The sequence below is a fragment of the Pristis pectinata genome, chromosome 35 (genome assembly GCF_009764475.1).
Source record: "Pristis pectinata isolate sPriPec2 chromosome 35, sPriPec2.1.pri, whole genome shotgun sequence".
Taxonomy (NCBI): domain Eukaryota; kingdom Metazoa; phylum Chordata; class Chondrichthyes; order Rhinopristiformes; family Pristidae; genus Pristis; species Pristis pectinata.
In genome coordinates this window covers 4,962,045-4,974,363 of record NC_067439.1, presented here as the reverse complement: position 1 = coordinate 4,974,363, position 12,319 = coordinate 4,962,045, and the positions used below count along the sequence as shown (strand labels likewise).

Below are 12,319 nucleotides of genomic sequence, written 5' to 3'. Positions count from 1 at the left end.
AGACCAACCAGCCATTGTCAGTGTTGTGGGATCGTGCTGTGCGCACATACTGATAATGGGATCTTGCAGTGGGTAAATGGGCTACTGCAATCCCTACATTACATCGGCAGGGCCTGGCATTTATTTCCGACCCTCGGACCAAAAGGCTCACAGGACCTCTTCAGAGGATCGAAATCAGCCAACCTTTACAGGTATCGGTCAGGAGTCACATATGTTCACTTAACAACCCACAACACCCTTGGGATGCGGGACGAAACTGGAGCACCCGGGGTTGGGGGGGGGGGGTGGAACCCACGCAGTCACAGGGAGAAGGTGCAAACTCCACGAACAGACCATGCCGGAGCTCAGGATCGAACCCGGCTCTCTGGAGCTACGAGGCAGCAGTTCTAAACGTTGCACCACCCATTCTGAGAGATTCCCCAGACCAGGTTAGAGCAATATCTTTCCTACCCATGTAGAGTGAAGCCACTGGGGCTTTTTTTTGTTGTTGTCTTAAAATAACATTCTGGAAAATTTCCCAAATACCTTGCATTTTAATTCCAGATTTTGCTGAACTGAATTTAATTCCCCCAGATAACATGGTGGGTTTTGAACTTGCATTTCCAGTTTCCAGTCCACGAGACTACAACAGCCGGTGCTTTGAAACCTCCCCACAGAGTAAAGACTGGAAAAATTATGGAGCTCTACAATCAGTGGCAAAGCTCCTCCAACGCATCGGCTGAGGGCTCTGTCACTCAGCAAGGGCAGGATTGAAATAAAATAATAGGAATATATCTGGTTAAGTTTGCCTGCATTCTGCTACAAACTGGGTCTCTGGGGTGAGGGTATTGGGATTGGGTGTGAAGCCTCTTCTATCTGCATATCCAGCCTCTGTGGCTTGGGGTTATACAACGTTTGTTTTGTTTTTCTCTTATAGAAGCATTCGATGGTCTTGACACAGGTGCGTCTTTCCAATCCCGCAATGCTCTCAGGGTTTTAAGGGCAAGGACATTACTCTGGGCCCCCTGAGGGTATTCCAATGGGATGATTCCAGAGGGAGTCCATCAAATGAATATTCAACAAATAATTACCCAGACTAATTAAAAAATGCAAATTTCCACTCTCATCCCCCCCCCCGCCCCCAAATCCTCACGCACTCCCCGAATGTTAATTTCCGCAACGAACAGAGGATCCCACAGGGAAATATCCCAGGATTCAGAGCAAGGAGGAATATTAATGAACAGACAATACTTCGGGGATTTGGAGACATATGTTAATATGCAAATTAACAAAAGCTTGACTGAGAGCTTCAGTTTACACAGTGGAGTTGCTCTGGGCCTGTGCAGTGCGAGATTACAGCTAGGCCGGTAACCAAGGGCAACCACTATGGCGTGTAACCCAAGACTGGCAATAGGATGCCAAGTCGAGACTTTCTCCCCCAACCCCCCTGCCCGCCCCCTCCCCTTGTGCTCGAGGGACTGTGGGCTTGTTTCTCCAGGCCTGTCGTGCTCTGGCTGAGGTCGGGGGAAGGTGTTGTTGAGCAGGATATTTGACTGCGGGCACCATCACAACCTAAGCTATGGGCCCTGTTCTTCAAAGCCCAAATTCATGCAAGGGGAGGTTTACTGGTGTCTGAACCCAGCTGGTGGAGAGAGAGGAAACTGAATCCTCCGTCACCACATTCACCAACGTGGCCCAACTTAGACGGAGCTGCTATAGAACCTGCAGCAATGCATCCTGGGTACTTCAAAGCAGGACGTCAACCCTCCATTGATGCCGGTCACGCATTTAAGGGCCAGAGAAGCGGTGCAGTTGGTAGAGCTGCTGCCTCACAGCTCCAGAGACCCAGGTTCGAATTTGGAATATTGTGTGCAGTTCTGGTCACCTAACTATAGGAAGGATATCAGTAAGATTGAAAGAGTGTAGTGAAGATTTACTAGAATGTTGCCGGGTCTTCAGGAGTTGAGTTACAGGGAAAGATTGAACAGGTTAGGACTTTATTCCTTGGAGTGTAGAAGAATGAGGGGAGATTTGATAGTTTACAAAACTACAAGGGGTATAGACAGAGTTAATGCAAGTAGGCTCTTTCCACCTAGATTAAGAGAGAGAACTATGAGAGGTCATGGCTTTAGGGTGAAAGGGGAAAGGTTTAGGGGGAACATTAGAGGGAACTTCTTCACTCAGAGAGTGGTGGGAGTGTGGAACGAGCTACCATCTGACGTAGTAAATGCGGGCTCACTCTTAAGTTTTAAGAATAAATTGGATGGATATATGGAAGGGAGAGGTCTGGAGGGTTATGGACCGAGTGCAGGACAATGGGACTAGTGGAATAAAGTTTTGGCACAGACTAGAAGGGCCAAATGGCCTGTTTTCTGTGCTGTAGTGTTCTATGGTTCTATGGATTAGTGAAATGGGCAGTCAGTGCAGATGGTGGGCTGAAGTGTCCCTCCATGTCTATACCTCTACATTTATTTATTCATTTAAAACAGAGATCAATAGATTACTGGGCATTAAGGAAATTATGGGATCTAGGGATAATGGAGGAAAATGACTGCATGATTTTGATGAACAGCAGGGATGCTCAATGGGGCCATTTTTTATGATATTGGAGTGGATTGTCAAAAGCTCAGTCAAGGAGGAGGGAGAGGTTCAGGAGAGGAGATTCCAGAGCTCGGGGATCAGGCAGCTGAAGGCACAGCTCCCAATGATGGAGCAATTAAACACGGAGCCCAGAAAGGGAGGAGAGTAGAGACATCAGAGGGCTGTGGGGTTGGGGCAGAGTCATGGTACGGTCTCCAATCGGCCCCAAGACTGAAAGAAAGCCACAGAACTGTACTTGTTCACAGATGAAGATGCCACTGTCAAGGCCAGCATTTATTGTCCATCCCTAACCCCCCAACCACTCCCTGCTACCCCCCCCCCCCACCACCCCCCAAACCGAGAAGGTAGTTACAAGTCACCACATTTTTGGGTCAGGAGTCAGACCAGGCAAGGACAACAGATTTCCTTTCCCTGAAAGACATCCGGTGGGTTTTAGTGACTTTTAACTTCTTATTTAATGAACAGAATTACTGAAAAAACACCCAGATGCCCATGGTGGAATTCTTACCTCAGAGCTCTGGAACACTACTACAGGCCTTAGTAGTGTAACCACTAGGCCAATGTACCCCACACTGACACATTAGGTCAGTAGATTTTGAACTGAGTCACGCTGTCCCTTAAATAAGAAACTTGAAAGGAGGTAAATTGTCACAAATCTTGTGTGTAAAAAATGGAACTGAATTTCGATAGCCCCTTTCACATCCATTTTGTGTTTCCCCAGGGTGCTCTACAGCTGATGCTGTACTGATTGATGTGATTGTATTGTTGGAAAACTGGGAGTTATTTTGGACACAGCAAGATCCCATTGACAGGAAGGGTGCGTGTTAGCAATGGTTGTGAGGTACACGTGTATCTCAGGACATGGAGCAGGGTGCAGTGGTGCATCTGGCCAAGCTGCTGCCTCCTAGCGCCAGTGGCCTGTCCTGTCTGTGCGTGGAGTTCGCATGTTCTCCCTGTGACCACGGGTGATCCGGTTTCCTCCCACCTCCCAAAAGGCGTGCGGGTCGGTGGGTTAATTGGCCCCTAGTGTGTAGTTGAGGGGTAGAATCTGAGGGACAGTTGATGGGAATGTGGGGGAGGGGGGGAAATGTAGGATTAGTGTGGGATTTGCAAAAATGGCTATTGAAGGTCTCTATGGACCCCAACAAGCCGAAAGGCCTGTTTCCATTTTGTAAAGCTCTATAAGCATAGAGAGCTGCCCTGCTCCCCCACACCCTGGGAGATTTTATACTCCCAGCTCCCTGGTTAATACCCACCTATAAAACAGTGCACATTCTCTCTGGTGCACCAGCCTTGAGAAGGACACGAACCAAAGGCCTACTGATTGCAAAGCCAGAGCACTGCTCACTGGATGTCACCTTTGCAAGGCAAAGAGGGGATTCCACACAGCTTGTGGGGTTCAGGAGTGATCTGGTGTGAGAAGCCTCATTTTCTTCACTGGGAGTAGGAAGAGCATTTAGGCTGGGCCTTTGTAACTCAGAAGAACCCAGCAGACACGTATAGTCCTGCCCTTCACAGGCTTGGCACACACATCTCTCTGTGCCCGCCCACAAATGATGCTTCCTCTAATAAACCTGTTCAGTTTTATCTCTCAGTCTGCCCTGGCCCAGCTCCAGGAGCCCTAAGGTTAAGGCGTGTCGACCAAGTACTGGTTTGGACAGGTTTGAGTTGGTGAAAATAACCCACAAGAAAACCCATGCCAGCACTACGTTGCTTCGAGAGGCACCCCAGGGCCTCGGTGTCTGGGAGGGGCCCTTGGTAAACAACCACTCCCCCCCCCCACCCCTCGTCTCTCTCACACACAAAAGCCAGAGGCCTACAGAGAAAGGAAGAAGGGCCACGTTGTCAAGTAATGCTCTTAAACGCAGCTGATTCCAACATATACTCTCTTATTCTTCCTTTCAAACCTCAAACACCGCCACCCCCCCTACCTCCACCCCCAACCACCCCCCCCCACCCCACGGAAACAACCACCATCAGGCCTAGCTGCCGGTGAGCCCCACAGCCTGTTACCATGGTGATCGCAGGCCTCCTCCTGAGGAAGCAGCGACAGGCCCAATGAGGGTTAATGAGGCTGGCAGCTCAAGGGAAAAGCAGAAGTTTCTCTCTGCAGATGTGCAATTTGAATATTCACTTCCTCCTTCAGGCCAAAGGGTTTTTTTCCTCTCTCTCTCTCTCTCTCTCTTCAGTACACACACTCTGTTTTGTTTTTCTACGTTCCACAGCAGCCATAGGCCACAGGGCAACCAACCGTGCACAAGAAGGACAGAGAGCACAGATGCCGTCGGGGATTGAACCTGCTGCCGAGCCGAGGAGGAGGGGTACATCGGCAGAGTTGCCCACTCCCACTCACCCACCTCAAGGTGTTGGGGGACGGGCGGGGGGGGAGGGAAGACAGGCACACACACGGGAGAGCTTGGCAAAAGGGGTCACCACACTTGACCTCGTGACAGGCCAAGGCAGGCTAAAAGACCTGCATTTCTATAGTGCCTTACACATCCCTTTCTTGGCATTTCCAAGAGCGCCACGGCCAATGAGGAGCCCTGTCCTACAAGGCCGGTGAATGAGATGAGGTTGGGTAGTGTCCCTGAGCCTTGGTAGTCGAGGCACAACTGCAGCCAGCGGTGGGGAGGACAAGGAGGGAGCTCATCTCTCCCCCTCCCCTTCAAGGAGAGGTGACCTCTTGTCCTGGCCTTTCGTCCGTCCCCATTCAAGCCAATGCACCCTCGCAATTGCTATAAGATCGCTATTGTATAGAGGGCTCCCCAGAGTAAAATATTTCAATTTTAGCCCCTCACCGATCCCCTCTCTCCATCATTCCATGCTGTCAACTGCCCCAAGCTCTGGAATTCCCCTCTTAAAACTTCTTGGCCTCCCCCTCCCCCTTTAAGGGGCTCTTTAATAAACAACCTCATTGGCCGAGCTTTGGGTTGCCTGCCCTATTATCACTTTCCATGGCCCAACGGCACTCCAGTGTAGCAACCTCAAAGGCTCTATATAAATGCAAGTTGTAGACATGGAATAACTGCAGCCATTTAGAGTCCCGCAACCTCTATATCAGATCACGAGGGTGGGGGTAGGAGAGAATTCTACTCCGGAGGACCTTTCCCCATCCGTGGTCTGCTTGAGGGGGCAGCTGTGGTCAAAGTTCGGGCTTGGGAGCATTGGAGGGGAGGTGACCTCTTTCCCTGAACCTATTCCTTCCCCTCTTTCCCAACCAGCCCCTGATTCCCAACTGGCTCTGTCTAATTTGTGGAGATTCTCCCCTTCCTCCCCACCCCTCCCCCCACATCCACTGGCACTGGACAGGAGAGGCACCCCCCCCCTCCCCCCACTCCCCCCCCCCCTCCCCCCCCCCCCCCCCCCCCCCCAGTCACCCAGCCTGAGATAGCTGATGAGACCAGGGTTGTTTTCCCAGAAAGAAGAGGGGGCTTTAAAAATGACAACAAGGTTAGTCAGAGATGGAGTTTGGTGTGAGGAGAGCAAGACAGAGATTGGAACACTATTGGATATGACGGGAACTCGGGAACACGGAGCCAATGCAGGAACGTGGCACCGAGGTAAATCAGCCATGAGCCTTATTGAACAGCAGAGCAGGTTTGAGGGGCCGAATGGTCTGTTTCTCCTTCGATTTCTGATGTTAATGGTATCAGAAAAACAAGGCGTTCTCTCATAGATCCAGAAAGGGTTACAGCAGAAAACTAGTTCATAGAATCATGAAGACATACTCCACAGAAACAGGCCCTTCAGCCCATCAAGTCCATGCCAACCATTAGGCACTCATTTACACTAATCACATTTTATTCTCCCCACAGTCACCTTCCACCCCTCACTACACACTAGGGGCAATTTATAGCTGCCAATTAGCCCACCAACCCACACATCTTAGAGATGTGGGAGGAAACTGGAGCACCCGGGGAGAAACCCACGCGGTCGACAGAAAGAACCCCGCAAACTCCACACACACAGACAGCACCGGATGTCGGGATTGAACCCGGCTCTCTGGCACCGTGAGGCAACGTATCTACCTACTGTGCTGCCCCTAAAGACTCATGAAGCAAGCTAGTGTCATGAAGAGGGGAAAACAGGCCCTTCGGCCCATTGAGTCCTGAGATATAAACCATTCTGGCCCAGCACATCAGATGCTGAAACTCTCTTCTGCTATCCTCAGACTTACCCTGGGACTCCCCCCTCATTCTGCTCCCCGCGGGGAACTCACTGCGCCCCAAATCTCTTGCTGGCCCGCCCCGACTAGCACTGTCTCCCCTCCCCATACCCCCAGTCCGCTGGATCCCAAGGGTTGAAATTCTCACTGTGGTTTCCAAACCTCTCCGTGGCCTCACCCCCTCCCTGACCCCGTAATCTTCACCAGCCCCATTACCCTCAGAGAGCTGGAATCCTCCTGCCTGACTCATCTCCAGTGGGGATTAGGAGAGGGAGGGAGGGGAGGCAATAATGACCAACACCCAGCAGAAGAGCTGAATGGCCACTTTCTGAGCCGCAGAGTCACACATCGCAGTAACAGGCCAACCACTCATTTACAATATTCCCTATTTTGTTTTCCCCAAATTACAAAAGGCATAAAGCACCTAAATACAAAACAATAAAACTTGAGTGGTCTGCAGCGGGCTGGTGGGTTAATTGCCCGCTGTGAATTGACCCCAGCGTGTAGGGGCGTGGAGTGTTCCATGAGGTCACGCATTTTGGTAAGAGGAATCAAAAGGTGAATTATTATCTAAATTTAGGGAGACTCTGAACGTGTGGGGAATAAATCGAGATGAGTGTAGCATCAGTGTAAATGAGGACACTAGAGAGGGTGCAGAGGGGACGTTGCCTGGGATGGAGCCTTTCGGTTATGAAGAGGGCCCAGAGAGGCTGAATTTGTTTTCCTTGGAGCGGAGGAGACTGTGGGGGCTTCTGATGGAGGTGTGCAGAATTATGAGGGGCACAGATAGGGTAGGCAGTCCCCATCACAGAGGTGTCATTTACCAGAGGGCTTGAGATGAGGAGTACAAAGTTTAGAGGGGATCTGTGGAAGAATTTTTTTTACCCCTGAGGGTGGGTGGAATGTGGAATGCACTGCCTGTGGGGGTAGGGGAGGAGAGACTCTGATAACATTTAAGAAGTATCTAGGCGAGCACTCGAATCACCAAGGTGCAGAAGATGCAGAGCAAGTAAACAGAATTAGAATGGGCAGGCACCAGATGGTCAGTGTTGACGTGATGGGCCAAAGGGCCTGTTTCTGCGCTGCCAGTGTCACATTCCCATCAACACCACTCCCCCGCAGCCCATTCTACCCCTCATCAACACACTCGGGGCAATTTACCCACCAACCCGCACGTCACTGGGATGTGGGACGACAGTGGAGCGGTCACAGGGAGAACGTGCAAACTCCAAGCCGACAGCGCCGGAGGCCGGGATCGAACCGGGGTCGCCTGCGCGGCGAGGCAGCAGCACTACCTGCTGTGGCACCCACCCCCCGGTCGGGGGGAGGGGGAGGGGAGTAATTTACGGTTAAGGTACTTGCCTCCGGTGGGGGCGCCCTCTCCTGAGACGTCCGATACGCCCACCGCCCGCGCGTCCTCGTGTCCCGCGAGCAGAGTCCCGTGCGCCAGCTGGCGGGTGGCGAGGGGGGAGTGTGGCCCCCCAGGGGCTCCCCGCAGCCGGGCCGGCCGGTCGCAGTCGCTCTTCTTGTGCTCGATGAAGTCGAGGATGTGGCGGAGCAGGAAGCTGCGTCCACACTGACCGCACGTCAGCAGGTCCTGGCTCGCGACGGCCGGTCTGGGCAGCATGGCCGACTGCGGACCTTGTCCCTCGTCCGTCTTCTCGTCCTCACCTGAAACGGACAACGGCACTGCCTGGTCACTGGCTGCCCTCCACACCCCACCGTCACTGGCTGCTCTCCACACCCCACTGTCACTGGCTCCCACATCCGGCCCCTCCCATCCCCTCTTCCTCCAGCCCCTCCCTCCCCCAGGCCCCCTCCCCTCACCTCACCTGGCTCCCTCCCCTCCCCTCTTCGCCCGGCCCCGTCCCTCACCCCATCCCCCAGCCCCCTCCCCTCACCCCTTCCCCTCCTCCCATTGCCTTAACCACCTCGGGGACATTTGTTGGCGGGGGGGGGGGGGGGTGCAGGTGGGCAGAGGTGGCCAAGTAAGTGTGCACAGCAAGATCCCAACCCAGGTATCCTCTGTGTTGTGGCCAGACACAGGGGAGAGCCTTTCCTCTTGCAGTTAGGCCGGACCTTTTACTACCCCGATTTGACCACTCAGCTGACAGTCAATGGAGTTCAGGGGTGAGGGCCGGATGGGGCCTCTCGAACACCTTGTCGTGCAGCAGGACTTGAACCCACAACCTTTGGGTGCAGAGGTGTGAGCTCGACCCACTTTGCCATATTGAATAATAATTGGTAAATTGGTTTATTATTGTCACATGTACCAAGGTACAATGAAAAACTTTGTTCTGCATGATGTTCATACAGATCATTTCATCACATCAGTGCATTGAGGTAGTACAAGGGAAAAGCAATAACAGAATGCAGAATAAAGTGTTACAGTTACAGAGAAAGTGCAGTGCAGGCAGACAATAAGGTAAAGGCCATAACGAGGTAGATTGTGAGGTCAAGAGTCCATCTTATCATATTAGGGGACCGTTCAATAGTCTCATAACAGAGGGATAGAAGCTGTCCTTGAGCCTGGTGGTACGTGCTTTCAGGCTTTTGTATCTTCTTCCCAATGGGAGGGGGGAGAAGAGAGAATGTCTGGGTCAGGAGGGATCTTTGATTATGTTGGCTGCTTTCGAGGCTGCAAGAAGTGCAGAGTCCATGGAGGGGAGGCTGGTTTCCATGATGTGTCCACAACTCTGCAATTTATGGTCTTGGGCAGAGCAGTAATGCATCTGGATAGGATGCTTTCTGTGGTGCATCGATAAAAATTGATGAGGGTCAATAGGGTCATGCCGAATTTCTGGGGTGGGTGGGGTCTTTGATTATGTCGGCTGCTTTCCTGAGGCAGCGAGATTGGGGAGGACTCTTGCTCTCTGGCACCAGAGTCTGCACTGTCAAGGACCCTTCTTCTGCCCCCACCCTTGTCCTTTTCTACTCCTCACACCTTTCCCATTGCCTCTGTCCTGGACATCCACTCTGCTGCCACGGCCTTGAGCCTTGGCCCGGACTCCAGACACAGATTCAGGCCCAGGACACAAGCCCAGAATGGTCCAGTCAACCAAAACTCACAGGGGGATCAGCACTGGTATTGGTATTGGTTTATTATTGTCACTTGTACCAAGGTACAGTGAAAAACTTGTCTTGCATACCGATCGTACAGGTCAATTCATTATACAGTGCAGATACATTGAGTTAGTACAGAGTGCATTGATGTAGTACAGGTAAAAACAATAACAGTACAGAGTAAGGTGTCACAGCTACAGGGAAAGTGCAGTGCAATAAGGTGCAAGGTCACAACAAGGTAGATCATGAGGTCAGAGTCCATCTCATCACATAAGGGAACCGTGGGGCAGAAGCTGTCCTTAAGCCTGGTGGTACGTGCCCTCAGGCTCCTGTATCTTCTACCCGATGGAAGAGGAGAGAAGAGAGAATGACCTGGGTGGGTGGGGTCTTTGATTATGCCGGCTGCTTCACCAAGGCAGTGAGAGGTAAAGACAGAGTCCAAGGAGGGGAGGCTGGTGTCCGTGATGCGCTGGGCTGTGTCCACTGCCCAATCAAAATGGGCCCTTCTCCCCCAAGACGCAGCTTGCGTCAGATAATCTTCCGGGGTCCTCTCCCTCCCCAAAACAAAAATCGAGATACCAGCAGGCCCAAATACTAAAGTAGGAAAATAATCACCTCCCCCCCAAGCTGGAGTTGAACCCAGAGATGAAAGTTCACCCTGCAAACCCGACCAGAGCACAGAACATCTACCTTCCACCTTTCAGCAGGATCCGACATCAGCTACCTGCCTCCCTCCTCTGCCCTTCCCACCTTCCAGACTATGCTGGCAGAACCTCCAACGGCAGCCTCTATCAATCCCCTCCCTGGGCAAGTCATTAACTTTTTGCCTGAAATCTTCCGGCACACCCCAAAGCCTCGGGATGTTCCAAAGGACACTACAACCAATAAAGCTTTGAAGTGGTGTGTGCCTGGAACGGGCTGCCAGGGGTGGTTGTGGAGGCAGATTTTAAGAGGCTCTTGGACAGACACATGGATGTGCAGGGAATGGAGGGATGTGGACATTGTGTAGGCAGAAGGGATTGGTTTGGTTAGGCATTTAATTACTAGTTCAATTAGTTTGGCACAACATGGTGGGCTGAAGGGCCTGTTCCTGTGCTGTACTGTGCTATGTTCTAAATGCAGTCCCTGTTGTAGGAAACACAGCAGCTATTGTGTACACAGCAAGCTCTCGATGCAGTAACGGCCAGGATACCAGAGGTTTTTTGGGGGGTGTGGGGAGGGGGGAAAGAGCAGAAAAGTAGGCCCAATGGTTCTGATTGGAGAGTGCTCCCAAAGGGGCCAGCACAGGAAAAATGTGATGAATGGTCTTCAACATCACATTGTGAGATCTCCTTCATCCACCTTGGTGAAGCAGCAAGGGAATGGGCCTCATCTGAACATTAAACTGCCCTGGTGCCAATGGCATTCTGTGCTCAAGTCTCCGGAGTTGGACTATGACCCATTAAGGCCATGCCAGCTCCCAAATGAGCAATCCCGTCAGTGCCCTCTTATCTTCACTGCAAATTATTCTCTCTCACATGTGGCCATCAACTCCGCTTCGACTCTTCTGCCACTTACCTACACTAGAGGCAGATTACAGTGGCCAATTAACTTATCCGCATGTCTTTGGGATGTGGGAGGAAACTATTCTGAGGGAGGACATGTAAACTCCACACAGACAGCGCCAGAGGTCAGGATTGAACTCGGGTCGCTGGAGCTGAGAGGCAGTGGTTCTATCACTGTGTCAGCATGCTTTGGAAGATTGAATTTGAAGGCAAAATACAAAGTTAATGGCAGAGCAGTGTGGAGGAACAGAGGGATCTTGGGGTCCACATCCATAGATCCCTCAAGGTTGCCACACAGGTTGATAGGGTTGTTAAAAAGGTGTATGGTGTGTTGGCCTTCATTAGTCAGGGCATTGAGTTCAAGAGCCACAAGGTAATGTTGCAGCTCTATATAACTCTGGTTAGACCACACTTGGAGTATTGTCTTCAGTTCTGGTCGCCTCATTATAGGAAGGATGTGGAAACTTTAGAGAGGGTGCAGAGGAGATTTACCAGGATGCTGCCTGGATTGGAGAGCATGTCTTATGAGGATAGGTTGAGTGAGTTAGGCCTTTTCTCTTTGGAGCAAAGGAGGATGAGAGGTGACTTGACAGAGGTGCACAAAATGATAAAAGGCATAGATCGAGCGGACAGTCAGAGACTTTTTTCCCAGGGCGAAGATGGTTAACACGAGAGGACATAATTTTAAGGTGATTGGAGGAAGGTATAAGGGGGATGTCAGGGGTAAGTCTTTTTTTACACAGAGAGTGGTGGGTGCGTGGAACACACTGCCGGCAGAGGTTGTGGGGGCAGATACATTAGGGACATTTAAGAGGCTCTTAGATAGACACAGGAATGATAGAAAAATGGAGGGCTATGTGGGAGGGAAGGGTTAGATAGATCTTAGAGCAGGATAAAATGTCGGCACAACATCATGGGCTGAAGGGCCTGTACTGTGCTGTAGTGTTCTATGTTGCAGTTAAGCTAA

The 12,319-nt window shown here is 51.5% G+C and overlaps 1 protein-coding gene across 1 annotated transcript in view; it reads right to left on the bottom strand.

The window, feature by feature from the left end:
• The window catches only part of znf296 (zinc finger protein 296), a 47,013-nt gene that overhangs the window by 27,732 nt on the left and 6,962 nt on the right, over positions 1-12,319 (bottom strand). Inside the window, exon 2 of the mRNA XM_052044121.1 lies at positions 8,108-8,416. Coding sequence (XP_051900081.1) covers positions 8,108-8,416 — 309 coding nt within the window. The remainder of the gene's footprint in view (positions 1-8,107; positions 8,417-12,319) is intronic.